The sequence below is a fragment of the Artemia sp. Qi Xiang Cuo genome, chromosome 20 (assembly GCF_049724085.1).
Source record: "Artemia sp. Qi Xiang Cuo chromosome 20, ASM4972408v1, whole genome shotgun sequence".
NCBI lineage: Eukaryota > Metazoa > Arthropoda > Branchiopoda > Anostraca > Artemiidae > Artemia > Artemia sp. Qi Xiang Cuo.
In genome coordinates this window covers 36,850,767-36,874,081 of record NC_142813.1, presented here as the reverse complement: position 1 = coordinate 36,874,081, position 23,315 = coordinate 36,850,767, and the positions used below count along the sequence as shown (strand labels likewise).

At 33.7% G+C, this 23,315-nt stretch overlaps 1 protein-coding gene across 4 annotated transcripts in view; it reads right to left on the bottom strand.

The window, feature by feature from the left end:
• The window catches only part of LOC148940154 (poly(A) RNA polymerase GLD2-B-like), a 610,602-nt gene that overhangs the window by 20,732 nt on the left and 566,555 nt on the right, over positions 1-23,315 (bottom strand). For 3 of the 4 annotated variants that reach the window (XM_089105760.1, XM_089105759.1, XM_089105758.1), the window contains 3 exons: positions 22,916-23,058; positions 21,108-21,219; positions 16,267-16,441 (listed from right to left, as the gene is read on the bottom strand). In XM_089105760.1, coding sequence (XP_088961886.1) covers positions 16,267-16,369 — 103 coding nt within the window. In that variant the 5' untranslated portion in view covers positions 16,370-16,441; positions 21,108-21,219; positions 22,916-23,058. The remainder of the gene's footprint in view (positions 1-16,266; positions 16,442-21,107; positions 21,220-22,915; positions 23,059-23,315) is intronic. The other variant, XM_089105757.1, reaches the window with a different exon arrangement.

Here is a 23,315-nt window from a genome sequence, read left to right as displayed (position 1 = left end):
TGAGGGGGTGGGGCCTAGTTGCCTTCCCATCACTTTTGAATCTTAAAAAGAGCACTATAAGCCTCCGATTTCCGATCGAATGAGTCTCCTCCGAAGTTTATACGACCATTCCTTCCATATAAAGTGCCTCTGGGGAAGAAAACAATAAAACACTGGAGCTTAGGGCTTAGGGTTGGTGAGGGAAGGCTAGTTGCCATCGGATCACTTTTGACTCTTAAAAAGTAAACTAAAACTTTCATTTGAGTCCCCTTCGAAGTTTATGCGACCACTTCTTCCACAAAACCTTATATTCCCCTGGGGCATAAGTTACAACCCTTCCACTGGGCTTTGGTAAGGTAATGTTGACCCCGAAGCTTTTGTCCTCTGATTGTCGGACTATTTTAAACAAAATGGCTATCTCAAAATTTTGATCAGATACATTTGAAGAAAAGAGTGTATGTGCGTGGGGGGGGGGGTAGATGCCCTCCGATCACTTTTTATAACTTTTAAAAAGGTAACTAGAACTTTCAATTTCCAATTAAATTAGCTATCTCTGAAGTTTATACGACCACCCATTACATAAAACCTTATATGCCCCCGGGGCATAACTAACAACACTCCCCCGGGTTCTAGAGGGGTGGTGCTGACCGGAGTTTTTGTTATTTGATCTTTAAGCTATTTTGAACAAAATGGCTCAAAATTTTGATTGAATCCATTTGGGGAAAAGGACCTTGGGAGGAGGGACTAGTAACCCTCTGATCACTTCTTAACTCTTAAAAAGGGCACTAGAATTTCTGATTTACAATCAAATGAGCTCCATCCGAAGTTAATACAGCCATCCCTTCCATAAAAACCTTACATGTCTCCGGGGCACAATTTACGACACTTGTCCCCAGATTTTGGGGGGCTGTGTTTTCCTAGAGTTTTGTTATATGATCTTCGGTCAATTTTGAACCTAATGGTTAAAAAAAATTCCATTGGACGCAATTGGGGAAAATAAGGTTGGGAGGAGGGGGGGGTAGAGACTCAGTGATCACTTTTGACTCATAAAAAGGTAACTAGAACTTTCAATTTCCAATCAAATGAGCTACCTCTGAAGTTTACGCGACCACCCCTTACTGAAACCTTATACGCCCTTGAGGCACAACTTAAAACTTAGCCCCAGGCTCTGGGGGGTTGTGTCGACCCGGAGTTTTTAATCTGACGTTTGAACTATTTTAAAAAAAATGACCATCACAAAAAACATTTAGGGTGGATTTGGGGAAAAAGGGCGTGGGTGGGGGTTAGTATTAAAAAGTGCCCTGCGAACTTTTTTTACTATTAAAAAGTGAACTGGAACTTTCAATTTCCAATCAAATGAGCCCACTTTGAAATTTATACGAGCATCCCTTCCATAAGAATCATATATACTTACATATATACTTCCATAGAATCATATAACTTACAACGCCTGCCCCCGGGCCCTACGGGGCTTTGTCGACCCCGGAGTTTTTAATATCTGATCTTTGAACCATTTTTAACAGAATTAGTATCTCAAAATTATTACCGGATGCATTTGGGGAAAAAGGTGCGGAGGGCTATTTGCCCTCCGATCACTTTTGACTCTTAAAAAGGGCACTAGAACTTAATTCGCTTTCCAATCGAATAAGCCCCCTACGAAGTTTATACGACAACCCCTTCCATATGAAGTGCCCTTGGAAAAAAAAAATTAAACATTGGAGCCTTATGGCCTTTACTATAGGCAATGCTATAGTGTTGCCCTCTGATCACCGTGAGACTGGTGAACCACGTTCCCCACCCTCTTTTAGTTCAAAATATTTGCGTTCTGTAATCCTACAGTCTGAGCGAAAGTAGAGATGCCCCTATTGATCCCGTACGAACCACGTGGTTAATGGGGTCAATGACCTCTTTCACCAGGTGTGTTTTTGGCCAAGTGCCCGCTAGGGGAGAATGTTATGATCCAGGAAAGAGTATTTGTTGTTGCTGTTTTTGGCCAAGTGCCCGCTAGGGGAGAATGTTATGATCCTGGAATTGTTTCTGGGGAAGTTAATTAATGTCTGACAGATAACGTCAAGTTAATTAATGTCTTTGGAGTTCGACCAGAATTGTTTCCAGGGCAAAGTTTAGATCACACGTGACAGATGACGTCAAGTTAATTAATGTCTTTGGAGTTCGAGGAGAATTGTTTCCGGGGAAGTTAATTAATGTCTGACAGATGATGTCATGATTGATTAATTTGACACGAAAGGGGAATTAATTTGTTGTTTCTAAGGGGAATTATTGATTAACGAAAGGGGAATTAATTTGTGGTTTCTAAAGAGAATTGTTTCCGAGCGAATGTCTATTAATGTCTTTGGAGTTCTACCAAGAAAATTGTTTCCGGGTGAATGTTTTGATCTTAGAGATGAATTGTTTTAGCACGGGAATAAGGCTTCTTAGTAATTTCAAATGTGACAACACAGGGATGCCAAAAACAAAGGACCACGCTGAAATTACGTTTAGGGATTATTTGGGCGAAAGCGTTTCAGACATTTTAAGGAATTATTTCGGCGAAACAGTTAGATATTTTAAAAGATGTTTTTAAAAGCTGTTTTAGAAGAAAATTTGAGGGTGAAACTCTGTGGTCGTTATAATACACAAGTTCTATTTGAACAGTGTTGTGAGGTCCTCTACCCCAACCCCATAGGGTTCCGATCCCCCAACCCTAACCCCGAAGGAAGCCCCCGGTCCCCAAAGGTCCCCCAGGCTCCCAAGCTCCCAAAGGACCACCCGGCCCTCAAGGGCCCCCCAGACCCTCAAAGGCCCTCCCCGGGCCCCGTCTTTCGTTGATGTGTGTTGTCTGAAACATATGATTTGGGGTGAGTTGGTTGCTATTTTTGAATTTTCTGGGTTTAAGATCGGAGTTTTTAATAGGTACGTGTGGTCTGAAAATTATGATATTGAATTTGTGGTTTGTTATTTTTGAATTTTATCGGATGAAGTTTCTGAGTATTTAATCGGGTTTGGCTGTATAATATTAATGGTTTTAGGTGTTTAATTTGTTGCCTCCGACTCATCATAAAAAGATTTATTAGTAATTTGTAGATGCTTGTTGTGTAAAATATATCATTTGGAATGTGCGGTTTGATATTGTCTACTTTTCTTACCTAGATTTCTTGGCATTTCCTATCTGTGTTCTGTTAGAAAATGATGATGTGGGTTTTCTAGTTGATTTTGGTACTTTTCAGATCTAGGATTCTTTGTCCCTAATATGTACGTGTTGTCTGAAACCTATAGTTTGGAATTACTAGTTTTCTATTTTAGGTATTTATGTGACAGACATCTTAGCATTTTGCCTGCGACTATTGCCCGAAACATATAATTTGGGACACGTAAATCACCGTTTTTGACTTTTCTGAGCTATATTTCTTTGTAAGTCGTTGATGTATGTTGTATAAATCCTATGATTTAGGATGTGTGGCTTTATATTGTTGACGTTTCTGAAACGTGTTTCTTAGTCTTTCATAGGTATTTTTTGTCTGAAATCTATTGTTTGGGATGAGTGGTTTGCTATTTCAGGCTTTTCTGAGCTAGATTTTTTATACTAACATGTGTTTTTGTTGTCTGCAAATTATGATATGAGTTGACCAGATTTTTAGTTTTACTTTTCAGATCTAATATTCTTGGTCAATCATAGGTATTTGTTTTCTAACACATCTTGTTTGGGATGAGAGGTTTACTATTTTAGGCTCTTCTTATCTAAGATTTCTTAGAATTTCGTAGGTGTATGAAGTCTGAAACGTATATTTTGAGACGCGTAATTTGCTATTAATTAGTTTACATAGACATCATTCTTAGTCGTTCATTTTTGTGTGTTGTATGAATCATTGGATTTGGGATCTTAGGACTGCTATTTTGGACTCTTCAGATCTAGATTTCATAAACTTTATTAGGTGGGTGTTGACTAAAACAATTAGTTTGGTTTGAATGATTCGCTATTTTTGCCCTGTATTATAAAGGTTTTTTCACCAGTCGCAGGTTTTTGTTGTATGAAGCATTTTTTTTGTTGTTTTTAATTTCCTTTCTTGTCCATTAGTATCTTTATCGAATATTCTCTAATAGGTGTGTTGTTTCTGAAAAATCTATTTCAGGATGTGTGTATTACTATTTCTTTATTCTTTGATATGTTTTTTATAGGCCTCTACTATTTGGGTTTCCAGACACATATTATTTCAATGGTGAAATTCTCTATTTTTTAATTGTTAGGGATTGAAGTCATAGTCTGTCGTATGAAGGTGTTGTCTGAAACTTCTAGTTTGGGATGAACTGTTTGTTCTATCAGAATTTTTTGACCTTATGCTTCATGGTATTTCATATTTTTATGATGCCTTAAACTTATAATTTTGAATAAGCAATGTACTATTTATACATTTGTAACCTAGAGTTCTTAGTATTCCATTGGTGTGTGTTGTCTAAAGCTTATGATTTTTTATGGATAGATAGCTATTTTAGATTATCCTCTGCTGGATCTCTTAGCGGATCATATGCGAGTTGTGTCCGAAACCTACAATTTGGGATGGCTAATTTGCTATTTTGAACTTTACAGAGCTAGATCTCTTAGTCCCTAATAGGTGTGTTTTTAATGACACTTATAGGGTATGGTTATTAGGGTAACTTTAAAGGCTTTTTTGACCTAAGGTTTCTCAATATGGTCTTGTTATTTGCTGTCTGAAACCTCTGATTTGTGCGGTGTAATTTGCTATTTCTGACACTTAATAGACCGATTTATTGGTCATATCTATGTTTGTGGTGACTAAAATCTATGAGTTGGTATGTGTTGTTTGCTATTTTTGACTTTTCTGTGCTCGGATTCTTAGCCTTTCACAGGAGTGCGATGTCAGAAAAATATGATGTCGGATTTGTAGTTTGTTTGCTTTATGAACTATTCGGGGCTAGGAATCATAGTCACTCATATGTGTTTACTGTCTGAAAAATGTAGTTTGGGATTAGTAGTTTGCTATTTCAGGTTATCTTGATACCGGCATCTCAACATATTTCGTACGAATACTGTCCGAAACTTATAATTTGTGATATGTAAATCACCGGTTCTGAATTGTCCGAACCAGATATCTTTGTAATTCGTTGGTGTGCGGCGTCTAAAATCTATGATATGGGATGAGCGGATTTCTATTTTTGACTTCTTTAAGATGGATTTCTTAGCCGTTTATAGTTATGTGCTGTCTTAAACTTATTAGTTGGTACTGTTAGTTTTCTATTTCTATATTTTCTGAAATATATTTCTTATCTTTACGTGAGTTTGTGCTGTCAACAAAATATCATTAGTAATGAGTAGATTTTTAGTTGGAATATTAAGGGCTCGGGTTTTTGGTCCAACACAGGTTTTTTTTTTCCAACATTAATTGTTTTGGATGAGAGTTTTTCTCTTTATAAATTTTATTAGCTAGGTTTCTTAGCTCTTCTCTGGTGTGTGTTGACTGTACATATGTGTTTTGACGCTTCATTTGCCATTTCCGACTTTACTAAAACATCTTTACTATACTTTTATTGGTGTGTGCTGTCTGAATCCTTGGATTTGTGAGGGGATACTTGCTATTTTGGACTCTTCAAATCTGGATTTCATAGATATTCATAGGTGTGTGCTGTCAAAACCCATTAGTTTATGTGAAATGATTCGCTATTTTCGCCCTGTATGACATATATTTATTCGCCACTCGTAGGTGTGTGTTGTCTGAAGCTTATTATTTGAGGTTTGTAATTTGCTAGTTGGAATTTTCGGAGCTAGGATTCCTAGTTTCTCATACTTGTGTGTTGTCTGAAACCTATAGTTTGAGATGACTAGTTTGCTTTTTCAGGCTTTTCTGAGCTAAGGTTTCACAGTATTTCGTAGGTGAATTTTGTCCGAAACTTATGATGTTGGATATGTAAAATACCAGTTCTGCTTTTCTACGCTACATTTCTTAGTATTTTATTGGTGTGTTGTCTGAAACCTATGATTTGGTATGGATGGATTTCTAATTTTGACTATTCTGAGATTGTTCTCTAAGACTTTCATAGGTGTGTGTTGTCTGAAACATAGGATGTGGGATGGTAAATTTGCTATTTTTGAGTTTTCTTTGCTAGGTTTCTTGAAAATTCGTAAGTGTGGGTTGCCAGGAAATTATGATTGTGGATGTTTACTTTTCGATTAGGAAATTTCAGAACTAAATTTCATATTTAATCAAAGGTAGTGTGTTTCTGGAATTACTGGTTTGGGTTTAACCGTCTAGTCTATCAGGATCTTCTGAGCCAAACGGTTTGAGTCTTTCGTCAGTAGGTGTCCACTGAGACTTATAATTTGGGGCGTACAATTGCCTATTTATAGATCTTCTGAGCCAGATTTCATAGTCTTTCGTAGGTATGTGCTGTCTTAAACCTATAATTTGGGATGTGTGGTCTGTTACGTTTTTACTTTTCTGAATGAGATTTCATAGCCTTTCAAAGGTATGTGTTGTCTGAAAACTATGATTTGAGATGTTTAGTTTGCTATTTTTGACTTTTCTGAGCTAGATGTATTAGCCTTTCAGTGGTGTGTGTTGTCAGAAAATTATTGTGTTGGAGGTTTGGTTTGCTTTTTGGACTTTTAAGAAATAAGAATTTCAGCCCCTTAGAGGAGTTTTTTGTCTGAAACTTTTAGTTTTGGAAGAGTAGTTGGTTATTTCAGGCTCTTTAGAACTAAGTTTTCTTATTGTTTCCTTGATTACTGTTGTCTGAAACTTATGAGTTGGGATATGTGAACCAGTATTGTGTGCTATTCTGATATGTGTTTTATAGTCTTTCGTCTGTATATCTTGTTTGAAACTTATTCTTTTGGATGAGTGGTTTGCTATTTTTTTACTTTTCTGAGCTCGAATTCTTAGACTTTAGTTGGTGTGTGTTGTCTGAAACCTATGACTTTCGATTTGTGGGTTTCTATTTTTTTACTTTCTGACCTGGATTTCTTAGCCTTTTATTGGTGTGTGTTGACTGAAACCTATTATTTGGGACGTGGGGGTTTCTATTTTTGACTTTTCCGATCTATATTTCTTAGCCTTTAAGAGGTTCGTGCTGTAAGAAAATTATTATTTGGTATTTGTAGTTGGCTTTTTGGAATTTTAAAAGCTAGAATTATTAGTCCTTCACATGATTTTGTTGTCTGAAATCTAAAGTTTTGGGTGAGCGTTTGGCAATTTCAGCGTCTTTTTAACTAAGATTTCTTAGTATTTTGTAGGTATTTATTTTGTAAAATCTTTTGTTTGATATTTATAATTTGCTAGGTTTAACCTGATAAATTCTTTTTTTTCAAAATAATATGAAAAGTTTCCATTTCCGTTTAGAATTTTTATAAAAGAGATGAAAAAATCATAAATAATTTTCCAAATTATACATTTACGACAGAAAATTTCAAGTTTTCTACTGAATTTTATCTAAGAACGAAAGTCAATCCCAATGTCTCCAGAGAAAATATTAGTCTTCAACTTCAGTGCCGGGTTCACAAAGAAAAAAAAAGTTTAAAGTTTATTTCAATATTTATCATGGTAGAATAAAAATTTTGCAGCATGATTTTTTATTATTTTCCATGAAGACGAGAAGTTACGCTTTAATTAAAATTTTTTGGAACTTGGGTTCTGAATTTTCTTAAAGAGATGAAGACATTTTAAATAATTTTCCAAATTATTCAAAGAAGATGGAAACGTTCTACTTATCTCCTGAATTGTACCAAAGATATAGTTTCAATTCTAATTTCTCTAAATAAGAGAAGAATTTTCCACTTCCGTTTATACTTCACCTATGCAAGATTTGTTTGAACTTCAGTTCTAAATTTATCAGTAGAAGGTATGACAACCTTTGTTATGAATGTACTTATTTTCTATGAAGATGAAACACTCCACTTTAGTTGTTAATCTCTTGAAATTCAATTCCGACCATTCTCAAACATATAAATAAATTTAAAGTTCTGTTCCAAATATTTTCTCAGAAGAAGAAAATCTCAATTTTAGTTAGTAAGTTTTGAAATGAACATTAAATAAGCTAATTATCCATTATATTTTTCCAAAAGTAATATGAGAGTTTACACTCCAGTTTAGATTTTTTTCTAAAGTAGATGAAGAACTTTACAGTTCTTTTATAAATTGATTAAAGAAAATATTGACAGACATGCTCTGATTATGAATATCCTTGTTCTTTTATCAATTTTACAAAAGAACGGAGTTCAATTCTAATTCACTCCTACACAATTTAAAGTTCAGCACTAAAATTTCCAGTACAGTACAGGAAAAGTCATGATTCTATGATTATGATTCCGATACTAGGATAGTGATTATTGTTCATTAAGAAAAAAGTCTGCACTTAAATTCTAAATCTTCTTAAATTAAATTACAACAATAGTCCATGATATGAAAAAATACAAAGTTTTGTTATGAATATGTCCTCTTAGAAATAAAAGTTCAGCGTCTAGTCTTATTTTAATAAATTAAAATTAAATCAGATATAGATAAACAATTTTTTAATAAAATAAAAAACACAGGTAAACTTTAGTTCAGATTTTTTTTCTAATGTGGATGAAGAACTTTAAATCTAGATTAAATACTGGTTCTAGAGATAGTGGAGTTTATGCTTTGATGTTGAACATCAGAATTATATTATGTATTTTACCAGAGAAAGGAATTCGACTCGAATTTCACTAATAAAAAATACAAAGCTAAGTTCTAATGTTTTACATAGAAGATAGCAAGTGTCGTGTCATGAGTGTGATTATTTTCCATGAATATAAAAAGTTTCAATTTAATTACAAATTTTCTTAAATTCAGTTCCCAATTTTCACAAAGGCATGAAAAAATCTGAAGTTCTTTTCCAAATTTTTCGTAAAAGATAGGAAAAGTTATACTTTGATTGCAACTCGTTTTCAGGAGGATATGGATTTCCACTTTAATTCTGGCTCCACTTTAATTCTGAGTTTTCTCGAAGAACTGCAAAATTTACAAGTTCTCTTCTGAATTTTCTTAGAGAAGAGAAAAAAGTTAGCTCAATTCTGAAATTTACCAATGAAAATGAATAAACTTTCATATCAATTCCTAATTTCTAAAAGACATAAAAAATTTTAAGTTCAAGTCCAAATTTTTCCATAGAAGATAGGAATGGCTATACTATGGTTGTGATTATTTACCATGAAAATAAAAAGTTTCACTTTATTTCTAATTTTTCTTAAATTCAGTTCATTCATCTACCCGTCAAAAACAATAGGCTAGTTTAGGTTGGGTTAGGTTAAGTTAGGTTAACTGATAATGAGCGCAAATGATAAGTTAGCCTAACCTAATCTAACCTAACTTAACCTAACCTAACTAAATCCAACCTAACCTAGCCTATTGTTTTTGGCGGTTAGATGAATGAAATGAATTTAATAAAAATTAAAGTTCGAGTGAAACTTTGTATTTTTATTGTAAATAATCACAATAATAGTATATCAATTTCTATCTTCTATGGAAAAATTTGGAATTGAACTTTAAATTTTTTATGTCTTTTAGAAATTAGGAATTGAAATGAAAGCTTATTCATTTTCATTGGTAAATTTCAGAATTGAGCTAACTTTTTTTTCTCTTCTCTAAGAAAATTTAGAAGAGAACTTGTACATTTTGCAGTTCTTCGAGAAAACTCAGAATTAAAGTGGAGCCAGAATTAAAGTGGAGCTCCATATCTTCATGAAAAATAATCACAATCAAAGTATAACTTTTCCTATCTTCTATGAAAAATTTGGAACAGAACTTAAAATTTAGAACTGAACTTTAAATTTTTTATTGGGGAAATTAGAATTGAATTGTGTTCTTTGGTAAAATTCAGAATAGAACTTGAATATTCACGATCAAAGCGTGACTTTCCCTATTTTCTATAATCAATTTGGAACAGAACTGTAAATTTCTTCATCTCTTTGAGAAAAACATCTGAACTGGAGTGGAAATTTTTACGTTATTTTTGGGAAAATAGATTTGATCAATAACTTATTTCATTTTCATTGAAAAAACTCAGAATTGAAATTGAAATTATCTTCTTCTAAGAATATATTTGGAACAGAACTTAAAATTTATTTATATGTTTGAGAAAAGTCGGAATTGTATTTAAAGAGATTAAGTACGAAAGTGAAATTTTTTATCTTCATGGAAAATAATCAAAATCATAACCTAGGTTGTCATATAATCTACTGATAAATTTAAAAGTGAAGTTCAAACAAATCTTGCCTAGGTGACGTATAAACGGAAGTGGAAAATTCTTCTCTTATTTAGAGACATTAGAATTGACACTTTACCTTTTGAACAATGAAAAATAAAAGTAACACTTTTTTATCTTCTTTGAGAAATTTGGAACAGTATTTAAAATTTGTTCATCTCTTTGAGAAAAGTCGGAACTGAATTTAAGAAAATTTAGAATTAAATTGAAACTTTTTATCTTCATGGAAAATAATCACAAATCATACTATAAACTTTTCCGTATCTTCTATCGGAAAAAATTTTTTCATCTCTTTGAGAAAAATCTGAACTGAAGTGGAAACTTTTTATATTATTTTGGAGAAATAGAATTGATCAGGTTTGAACTAGCACTTTATAAATCTCAAATAATAGATTTTAGAAAATAAATACCCACAAAATACTAAAAATCTTAGTTCAAACGAGGCTGAAATAGCCAAACGCTCATCCAAAACTTTAGATATCAGACAACACACTCCTGTGAGGGACTAAGAATCCTAGTTCTGAAAATTCCAAAAAGCAAACTACAAATACCAAATCATAATTTTATTACAGCGGGAATCTATGAAAGGGTATGGAATACAGGTAGGAAAAATCAAAAATATAAAACTACACATCCCAAGTCATAGGTTTCAGACACCACACACCTATAAAGGGCTAAGAAATTCAGGCCAAAAAAGTCAAAAAATAGAAACCCGCAAATCGCAAGTCATGTCTTTTAGACAAGACAAACCAACTAAAGTCTAAGAATTCTATCTCAGAAAAGTAAAAAAATAGCAACACACACATCCAAAATAATAAGTTTCAAACAAGATATACAGACGAAAGACTATAAAACATAGCTTAGAATAGCACACAATAGTGGTTCACATATCCAAATTCATAAGTTTCAGACAATATTAACCAAGGAAACACTAAGAAGACTTACTTCAGAAAAGCCTGAAATAACCAACTACTCGTCCCAAACTAAAAGTTTCAGACAAAAAACTACACTAAGTGGCTGAAATTCTTATCTCTGAAAAGTCCGAAAAGTAAACCAAACCTACAAAATAATATTTTTCTGACAACACACAGCAATGAAAGACTAATAAATATAGCTCAGAAAAGTCAAAAATAGGAAACTAATCATCTCAAAACAGAGGTTTCAGACAACACATACCTTTGAAAGTCTCTTAAATTTCATTCAGAAAAGTAAAAACGTAACAGGCGCCACATCCCAAATTATATTTTTAAGACGGCACATGCCTAAGAACAACTTAGCAATCTGGCTATGAAAAGCTATAAATATGCTATAGTACAAACCAAATTATAAGTCTCAGAGGACACCTCCTTATGAAATACTCAAACACCTTGGCTCATAAGATCCTTATAGACCAGACTGTTAAAACCAAACCAGTAATTCCATAAACACCATACCTTTGAGTGACTATGAGATCTAGCTCTTAAATTTCCTAATCGCAAAGTAACCATCCACAATCATAATTTCCTGGGAACCCCCACTTATGAAATCTTAAAAAACCTAGCTCAGAAAAGTCAAAAATAGCAAATGTACCATCACCTCATCCCCTCAAACCACTCATCCCAAATCATAGGTTTCAGTCAACACACACCATTGATCCTCTCAGAGAACAATGTCAGAAAAGTCTAAATTATCAATCCTCCCATACCATATCAAAAGTTTCATACAACACACACCAATAAATGACTAAGAAATGAAGCGTAGAAAAGCCGAAATGGTAATTTGAATATCCCAAATCATAAGTTTCGGACAACATTCACCTATGAAATACTAGAAAACCTTAGCTGAGAAAAGTCTGAAATAGCAAACTATTCATCTCAAACTAGAAGTTTCAGACAACAAACGACTATGAGAGACTAAGAATCCTAGCTCCGAAAAGTCAAACATGCAAATTACACAACTCAAATCATATGTTTCAGACAACAAACACTTATGAATGGCTAAGAAATCTATCTCAGACAAGTAAAAAATAACAAACTATTCATCCTAAAATATATGTTTCAGACAGCAAATACCTATGAAAGACTAAGAAATCCAGCTCATAAAAGTCAAAAATAGCAATCCACCCATCCCAAATCATAGGTTTCAGACAACCCACACCAATGAAAGACTAAGAAATCTGGTTATGAAAATTCTGAAATAGCAAATTACGCACCTCAAAACATAAGTTTCAGGCAACACACACCAGCGAAGTGTTAAGAAACCTAGCTAATAAAAGCCATAAAGATAAAACCTCTCATTCCAAACAAGAGGTGTCGGAAAAAAACTAACTGTGATTGAACAAAAATCCGATCCCTGAAAAGTCCAAATAAAAAACTGCACATCCCAAATCATGATTTGTTGACAGCACAAACATACGTAATGATAAGAAACATATCTCATTAAATCCAGAAATGGAAAACTAACCGTAGAAACTAATAAGTTTAAGACAGCACATGCCTATAAACGGCAAAGAAATCCAGCTTAGAGAAGTCAAAAATAGAAGTCCGCCAATCGAAAATCATAAATTTTAGACAACGCACACCAACGAAATACAAATAAATATGTCTCGGAAAATTCAGAAATATTGATTGTAATATCCCAAATTTTAATTTTCGGTCAGTAGTCGTACGTAATATGCTGTGATGCCGGTCTCATGAAAGCCTGAAATAGCAAACTACTAATCCAAAACTACAGGTTTCAGACAGTAAACACATAGGAGGGACTATGATTTCTAGCCCCGAATAGTTCATAAAGCAAACTACAAATCCGAAATCATATTTCTCAGACAGAGCACTACTAGGTAAGCAAAGATACCGAGCACATAAAAGTGCAAAACGTAAATCAACTAAACCCACATCACAGATTTTAGACAAAAAAAACCTATCACAGACCAAGACATAGAGTTATGAAATGTCAGACATATCATTACACACCTCAAATCATAAGTTTCAGCCAGCAAACACCAATGCAATACTGATAAACCTTATCTCATAAAAGCCTTAAACGGCAACCTAAACATCCCAACCTATAGGTTTCAGTCAAAACATACCTTTTATTGAACTAAGAGACCTATTTCTGTAAAGTTAAAAACAGCAAATTAGCCATCTCAAATTATAGGTTTCGGACAACACACACATATGATACGCTAAGAGATCGAGCTCAGGATATTCAAAAATAGATATCCATACATCCCAAATTATAGGTTTCAAACAACAAACACCAACGAAAGACTAAGAAATCTAGCTTAGAAAAGCCGAAAGAGTAATTTGCATATTCCAAATTGTAAGTTTCAGACATCACACACCTACGAAATACCAGGAAACATTAGCTCAAAAAAGCCTGATATAGCAAACTATTCATCAACAAATATAGGCTTCAGACAACACACACCTAAAAGCATACACCTATGAAGTTCTAATAAACCTAGCTCAGAAAAGTCAAAAATAGCAAATTTCACACTTCAAATAATAAGTTTCTGACAACACACACCTATGAGAGTATAAGAAAACTATCTCAGAAAAGTCAAAAATAGTAATCCACTCAACCAAAAATATAGGTTACAGTCAACACACACCTATGATAGAATAACAAACCTAGCTCTTATAATTACAGATAGCAAATTAAACACAACAACTAGTAAGCTTCATATAAAACATACATACGACTGGCGAAAAAATATATGACATACAAGGCAAAAAAAGCAAACCATTCAACCCAAAATATATATTTTTGTCAAGACCCACACATGAAAGGTTATGAGATCAACCTCAGAAAAGTCCAAAATAGCAAGCCACACATCCCAAATCATAGGTTTCAGACAAAACACACCAACGAAAGACTAAGAAATCTGGTTATGAAAAGTCGGAAATAGCAAATTACCCACCTCAAATTATGAAATACTAAGAAACTTCATCTCAGAAAAGTCAAAAATAGCAAACCACCCATCCCAAATCATAGGTTTCGGACAACACATACCTATGAAAGACTAAGATATCCAACTCAAAAAGTCAAAAATAGCAACCCATACACCCCAGATCATAGGTTTCAGACAACACGCATCAACAAAAGACGGGGCCCGGGGAGGGCCTTTGGGGGTGTGGGGGGCCCTTGTGGGCGGGGTGGTCGTTGGGGTGCTGGGGGGCCGTTTGGGAGCGTGGGGCACCTTTGGGGACGGGGGGCTTCCTCCGGGGTTGGGGTTGGGGGATCGGAACCCTTTGGGGTTGGAGTAGAGGACCTCACGACACTGTTCAAATAAAACTTGTGTATTATAACGACCACAGAGTTTCACCCTCAAATTTTCTTCTAAAACATCTTCTAAAAATATCTTTTAAAATGTCTCTAACTTTTTCGCCGAAATAGTTCCTTAAAATGTCTGAAACGCTTTCGCCGAAATAATCCCTAAACGTAATTTCAGCGTGGTCCTTTGTTTTTGGCATCCCTGTGTTGTCACATTTGAAATTACTAAGAAGCCTTATTCCCGTGCTAAAACAATTCATCTCTAAGATCAAAACATTCACCCGGAAACAATTCTCTTGGTAGAACTCCAAAGACATTAATAGACATTCGCTCGGAAACAATTCTCTTTAGAAACAACAAATTAATTCCCCTTTCGTTAATCAATAATTCCCCTTAGAAACAAGAAATTAGTTCCCCTTTCGTGTCAAATTAATCAATCATGACATCATCTGTCAGACATTAATTAACTTCCCCGGAAACAATTCTCCTCGAACTCCAAAGACATTAATTAACTTGACGTCATCTGTCACGTGTGATCTAAACTTTGCCCCGGAAACAATTCTGGTCGAACTCCAAAGACATTAATTAACTTAACGTCATCTGTCAGACATTAAATAACTTCCCCGGAAACAATTCCAGGATCATAACATTCTCCCCTAGCGGGCACTTGGCCAAAAACAACAACAACAAATACTCTTTCCTGGATCATAACATTCTCCCCTAGCGGGCACTTGGCCAAAAACACACCTGGTGAAAGAGGTCATTGACCCCATTAACCACGTGGTTCGTACGGGATCAATAGGGGCATCTCTACTAGCGAAAAGGTGTTGATGGCAACAGGATGTCACAAAGAATGGAGCTTCTTTGTCGACGTCTAGGTACCCCTGGAGGCACAGGAGGATCTAAGACCACGTCTAATATTGTCCTACCCTACTTTCGAGTTAAGCCTCTAAATAAGACACTTAAGAATTTCACTTGTAGAATTAAATTAGATTAATATTCTGAATGTAAAACACACGCAATTACAACAATTTAATTTCGAATTTTATGCAAATCCCTCCCTCAATCTTCTCATACTCCACCAGCAAAACTTATTTCCGTTCCCGTTTCCAAATCAAATTTTATCAGTAGCAACAAAAATGTTCTATAACTAAACTAAATACAAGATACAGATTACAGAAAAACCTAAATCAGTAAAAAACAAATAAAAAAGAAACATAAACATAATGAAAGAGAATGGAATAATATGAAAAAAAGAATATTTTCATGAGAAGAATATTTGAAAATAATATTCCATGACATGAAAATTGTATGAAAATGAAAAAAAAAAAAAAATCAAAAGGACGAAAAAATAGGTTGAAATAGAATGAGAAACCTGAAAGAATATCTAGCATCTGGCAAAGACCATATTTGATACCAATTGAACATTTCATTTTATGAAAATAACATGAAAATGAACAAGAGAATGAAAAAAGAATAATATGAAATAGAATGAAAAAAAGGAATACCTGGTGTCCAGCCAAGAGCATATTTGATACCAAAGGAATATTTCATTTTATGAAAATAACATGAAAAGGAAAAAAGAACAAGAGAAAAAAAATAAATAACATCGAACAGATTTTTAAAAATGACAGACTACCTGGCATCTTGTCAAGAGCATATTATACACCAAAAGAAATAACATTAAAAAGAAAAAGACGTAAGATACAGAATTATCTTATGAAAATACCATCAAAAAGAAAAAAGCATGACTAAGAACAAGAATAACATAAATTATATGAAAAAACTAAAGAATACCTGGCATCTGGTCAAGAGCATATTTGATATCACGTAAAACTTCCATTATGCTAGACTTTGGATAAACTTTGGAAACAAATATTGGAGGTATAATCAGACACATGTCTAGATCGCTGACTTTGCAACCAAATCAATAAAAGGTCGACCCAACTATACACAATCCATAATATGGTCTCTACAATTGAAAAAAAAAAAAAAAATGAAAACAAACTACAATGGTAGATTTGAGCAGATCTGTAGGGCGCGAGTTGAGCAGATCTGTAGGGCGCGAGTTGGTACCAATGGGAAGTTTCAAAGTCATTCTACATAAAAACTTCGAAGTCCAAGTCAGAAGCAGTACAGTGTACTGTACGATTAAGAGTTTGAAAAGGTGAATGCAAACACGAACTTCAGGTCTCATTGATAAAATACCTTTCTTATAAAAAAAACACGTATTGATGACCTACCCCGTTCAAAATGAACAATTCTAGGAGTGGAAATTTATAATTACTCGATTTTCTAGAGATCAGTACTCAACTGGTTGTTCCGACCCGGCCGACGTTTTGTGTGTTTCATAGAGGTATTACGAGTAAAACCACCTTGATCAGGATAGAAAAGTTATTAGTGATATTTCTTCCTTTAAGAGAGTAATTTAAGAATTGTTTTTAGTAAGAATGAATCTTAGCTTTTCGTTTATTTTACTTTTGTTTGAGGAGGGGGAGATATAAATTAAATAAATAAACAATTAAGGCTTCATGGGGTATGAATAGAATGGTAAATTTGGTGACATTATTTAGTTGTAAGGCTTGTAGTGGCAGTTAAGAAGGTGTTGTGGACTAGTGGCTTTGAAGTTTTTCTTTTTTAGTGTTGTATGCCACCACCGCGGACAAGTTTTTATTTCTCGACGAGGCCGTTAAACTGTAGTTGTTGTTTGTTTGTTATAATAAATTTATTTCTCTCTCTCTCTCAATGACAACCATCCTTACATTGTTGCTCATTTTGCTGTTGGTCAGGGTAAAACAATTATAGGAGTCAGGGTCGGTACTATTATTAACACTATTACTTATCGTTAATATTAATAATGCTAATGTACAAATATATTGAAATAAATTAAGTTAAATTTATTCATAAGTTATAGTTTGTTAAAATTATATTAGATAATAATACTATGTTTTTAAAATAATGTAGTAATATATAATAACTAAATGTAGTACTATATAATATAAAATTAATAGTATCAATAGTATTATAGAATCGGTACTATTATTAATAGTCACTAATATAAATGATACAATAACGGTTGTTATTATTGTAAGTGACTCCAAAGAGTAAGGGGATCTGAAAAGAGTGGATGCCACTACTAGTGCTAAAAAAAATTACCCACCCCATCTATAGTTTGGCAATTTTTTGGAGGTCCGACACATTTCTAGATACACTAAATGTTTTGCATTTTAATTACCCTAAAAGGCAGGGGATATATTTTTTCAGGCAAAAAATTATTTTTTCAGCGGATATGTTTTAAAATTTATTCATGATTTGCTTTTTTTCCCACTAGTTACTTTGTTTTAAGGAATTGCCACCTGCTTATTTCTGTTCCCTTTAGCACTTGTAAGAAAAATATAATTTCTGATGGAATTTTATTGTCTTCTAGCCATGTTCTGAGGATGAGGGAATTTGAAAGAGAGAAACGAATTCTTCCAGAATAAATTTGGAACCATGAGAATACAAATTGGACTATAAAATTAGAAAATATCTAGAAATATAAAATCTTGATAAAAGAAAAGACTTTTGAATGAACGGCATTGCATATATATTTTCATGTGTTTGAACTATTCCCAAAAAAGGGCAAACGCATAAATTTTTTTACCATTGTATAAAAATTTGCATGTATTTTAATAAAGAAACACGGCACAATAGTGAAGTTTTGTTTTAAGAAAAAAAAAGTTAATGCATGTATATTTGAAATAAATATATTTCCAAGAGATCTAGCACTAAACAGAATTCTGAACATAAAATGCTCAAAAGAAAATTTTATTGCAAAGTGAGAAATTCCAAATTCTTTCACCATTACTAGTTTAAAGTCAGCTAGCGTATCTAACCTGCCAGAGTTTTCCTAAGCTAACCATAACCTACTCGTGAAGGCCAAATTTGGGAAAAAAAAGTTCTTGCAAATCTTGAACAAAAAATAATTATGCCAATTCTTCACTCATAGAAATATTGCTTTTAATCCTATAAATAATACATATTAATAATCCAAATTGTCCAATCCTCTCGAATTTTTTTAATTTTTAAAGAAGATGCAGAAGACGCAAAAGCAAGACATAGGTTTTTGTTTTCCGAAGTCCCAATAGTAGATTGTCGAAGCCATGACTCTCATCAGTACCAAAATCTCTTCAACTAAACCTGCATCCCCGCACTTGATAATCTGTTTGAATAAAAAATCAGCCATTGCTGTACCATTTTTAAGCAAAACAAGCATCTCTTGTTCGTTCATTTTTATTTTTCTTCGATTAAAACAAAGCGTTAGTCAACTACATTTAAAAAAGACCAGCTATATCTCACTTATAAACGGTTAGAAATTACAAACCCGATAAGATACGTTTATGATAAGTGCCATTTATCTTCTAGATGTGGCCTACATTCTGTAATATGGTATACATGTGCCATATATACTGTGACATAAATGAGTGCCATGGATACTTCTTAGGCATGAATTTGATGAACGAAACGTTTGAGTAACGACCCCAGGAAGTTTGAAAGTTTTACTAATTATAGGGGGAAAGAGCCAAAAATACTGACAGGCACAAGTTTTACTGGTGCCCCTCCTCCCCCCCCCCTTCCCCAATACAAGTTCTGTATTCGTCCCAGCTCCTAATTAAAAAACAAATAAAAAAAACTTCCTTGATGAAAACCAACGTTTACTATTTATGATGAACTCGTAATGTGCAAACATGAGCTGAAGTTTCGCGCCGTTATGCATAAACATGTTCAGACTACATTTTTGCCAAACTAATTTATGACTGCCATATAGGGCATACTTTTCCGACACAGATTGGTATGTCCGGTAGCGCTTCTACATATTTCATTGCAAACATTTGTTTGGGTGATCAAAGATTAGTTTTTCGGCTTATACTCAGCAAAAAGTTACCACATAGAGAAATTTCTGTTTAATAAAAAGATTTCACTTGATAAGAGAGATGGAAACTGTACAGCATAAGAATTCTGGATCAAGCACTATAGCTCTCATACCTCCACGAGAAGTAGTTAATAAAGCGTCTTCAGAGAAAGAGAGAGTGAAAGATACAAAAAGGAAGCTATTAGTATTTCCCACCTCATTATTCTCATTAATCTACATCCCATTAATCTGAGTATTCAACTTAATCCTATTAATCTTATTATTGAAGTTAATCTCATTATTCAAGTTAATCTCATTAATCTACATCTCATTAACTTCATTATTCATGTTAATCCCTTTATTCAAGTTAATCTCATTGTTCAACACAGGGAACTTAAATAAAGTATCTACCTTCGAAATTGAAGATTAACAAGAAGTATGACCTGTTTTTAGAAGCTCAGAGAAATACTGAAAACAAATTCAGCAGAATTGATATTTATTTTAGAATATTCTAGATCCTTTAAACCTTGGTTTTACTTCATCAGTAAAGGATTTTTATGGTACATACCAATAGTTTGTTATTAGGTACCAATCTTGTTGGAACAAAAAAGGCCAACGATCAATTTGTTTTAACTAAATAGTACCATTCAAAAAGGGCAAACATATTATCAACAAAATCCAGCGAAGGAAACTTCGCAGTTCGGCGCTTTGACTTGCAGGAGTGCTTACCATCCCCAGGTTTAAAAACAAAGCTTGTTTTAAATAAACGGCAGCTTTCAACCTGTAATTTCACAGTGCATGTTATGACATACTCTGTGAATTTGCAGCATGTTGTTGCGCTGCATGTCCTCCTATTGCGCTGCATGTTATGAAATGCAGCGCAATTGGGCTCTCATAAAGAAACACAGCCCCGTGGCTACCTTTGGCATGAAACATTGGAGCTCAAAGGGGCCAATGAGGTAGCATCATTCCGGAGTTAATTCCTTTTATTTTTTTAAATTGTACCTTCATGTCACGAAAAAAAAATGAAATCTAAAAAAAAAAAAATCAAATTTCTGCAGAGCTTCAAGATTAAATCTTGGAACTACTAGTATTTCATTCGCTGTTATACTGTAAAAGAAGTAGGTCAAACAAAATATTCCATCAACAACTCCATGTTAGAAGTTGCTCTGCTTTGCTTCATTTATGAATTTTTTGTTTTCATTTTTTTCATTGTTTTATCCAAAAAAAATCAAAGAAAATGTCTGATATTCTCATCAGAATCCTGGTAAACAAGGACCAACGTTTTGAGGTATGTAAAAGGTAGAATATTTCTAAAAGACCATAAAATAAAGAAAGAAGGGTTTCTTGATCAAGACAAGTGTTTAAAACAGATGAGGAAAAAACAGTGTACTGATACACAGGGGTCATCTCTATAATTTTTATTGGGGTGGGGGGCTAGAGGGGTTCATATACATATAGTCAAGGAGCATGGGATATATAATAATTTTTTCTCACATTATTGCCCCTCCCCCCTCAAACGACGACCCTACTGATACAGAAAAATGCAGTCTTTTGTCGTTATGTGTTAATTTTATTTGACAGGACAAACATTTTGGAACTTTTCAGTTTAAGACAAACTTGGAAGAATAAGAATTATTTCCAGCAATGAACTTGAAAAAAGGGATAACAATAACAAAAGGGTCAAAGATCTAATTAACAGAAATAATGAAAAAGGAATAAGAATTTTCTTTGATTGTTTCAGTACCTCAATTAACCTAGCTACCGAATCTTGTATCTCCATCTTCCTTGCAAGCAATTCAGGACTCTGAAACTGCCTTAAAACTTGCCTCAAACTTGCTCCAAATACTCAGAGATAACTGAAAAATACAATATCTAAGAACGGTTGCCAACTCCTTCTGAATGTGCATAAATACAAATAAATGTAAAAGCACAATAAATACAAAAAGAAAAAGATTAAAAAGTTTTTTAGTAGATTTTTTGTGACTTACCAACAATTCGTAAACTAAAATTATAAAGCAGTATAAATATGGATCTCTAATCGACATAGTGTTCGAAAGATAAACACAGCTCCAAAAGGTTCTGAATTCTCTGGTTTACATTTTTTTTAAATCAAGAACTGATCCTGCCTCTAAATAGTCCTTCTTCTGAAAGCAATATCTTTTGGAATCGCCTATGATTTATAATTGAAAGTTTGCCTATTCAAAATTGACATAAAAAAGGATCCTTTTTTTACAGTATCCCTGTCATTGTCTCTCAATATTTGAAATATGGCTTACTATTGGAGCAGTAAGAATTAAGTATCATGAAAACAAACAACTAATAGTTTTGTTCATTTGAACAGAAAGTTCTTTTTGTTCACGTATTATTGTGTTATAAAAACAAACAACTTTTATTGCTCAGTAGCTTGAAGATTCTATCTTCGTGGTTTTTAGTAATTTTTCAAGAGTTGCCTGTATTTTCATATAGAAACGCTGGTTTAGAACACTTCAAGTCAGATTCTATCCTTTACAAACTTACGCCCCATGCCGTTTTAGTTGATTTGCTAAAATATTTCAAGAGAAGGACTGAAATTACTTTACTTTCAAATTATACATTTAGCTACACGTGGATGAAAAGATACTGCATATTTGCTACAGATGTACACCAGATATTCTACATCTGAAGCATAAAACATCAGATATCCCACAGGCAGTTTATTCTTTCGAAGTAGAGTGTTAGGAATTTTTGAGGTATAGATCTGTTACCAGTTGTAACCAGGACATCTTCTTTTAAATGATGTTTTTTTTTGTTCAAGGTTACAGAACTTCTCTCTGTCGACATTACGATCAATCTAATAAAGACATACAACCCATTTTGTTCGAGTGTCCATTTTCTGCGGGTGATTCCTATAATTTAAAACAATATTTCCGGGGTGACGAAACTGATACCTTTAGAAGGCTGTCGTTGTTCCTTGCGAAAGGAGAAAACAAACCTGTGGGGACGTTTATTTTTTTTGTACAACCAATATTATGTTTTACGGTCATTTGAATTTTAAAGGCTGCGATGAGCCAATCTCATGTGAACAGTTCAACGATTTTTCTGCATGTACTATACCAGGGGTGTTTTGCATTTGAGCACGCACAGGTGGTTAATCCAAAGGTTAGATAAAAAAAAACATCATATGTTACTAGACCCCAAATGGCAGTTAAATTAGATTAAAGGTAGAAAGCAAAAAAGAAGAAACTCAGATTTCCATAGATGGCAAGTACATTATTCTAAGAAAGAATAGTAAGAAGAAAACTCGGTTTTGGAATATTCTCTCTTCTGGTTTATCTTTTCATTCCCGTGTTGGTTCTTTCTTTTTTTATTAATTTTAAACTTGGTTAGAAAAATTCAACACGTGCTAGCGTGTCCTTTTAGAGAGTATGAATGCACAAGAGCATAGAACAAGCCAGGGGAACCCCCTCCCCAGTGTCGGACCTTTTGCAGTTATGGTATAAAGCTGACATGGAAATTGACCTAACATAAAAATTGACAGAGGTAAACAAAATTAGAAAAGTCTGAAAAATAAACCTTATCTGTACGTAGTATATGAGCTTGCAACGGAAGGCCAAAATATTTTGCTGTGTCCTCAAACAAATCTTCATTCCAGCGGATGTTTCCATAACAAATGAAGAGGTACTGGATCGATCTCGTCACGAACCCATACCTAGCATCTACGAAAACAAATCGGGTCATATAATCTACACAAAGAAAGGACAAATGGAAAAAATTAATATAAAACATCCTTAGTATTTAAGGGAGAATAACCACAGCAAAGATAGAACAACATTATCACGGAAGCAATTGGTGATTTAGAACAGTTTTCAACAATAATTAAGATTATTCATTGTTGCCAGGTGTTACGTTTGTACTGTGAAATACTTGAACGGCGTTATCTAATGTTTAACCGATAATACTCACTCTTACTTTT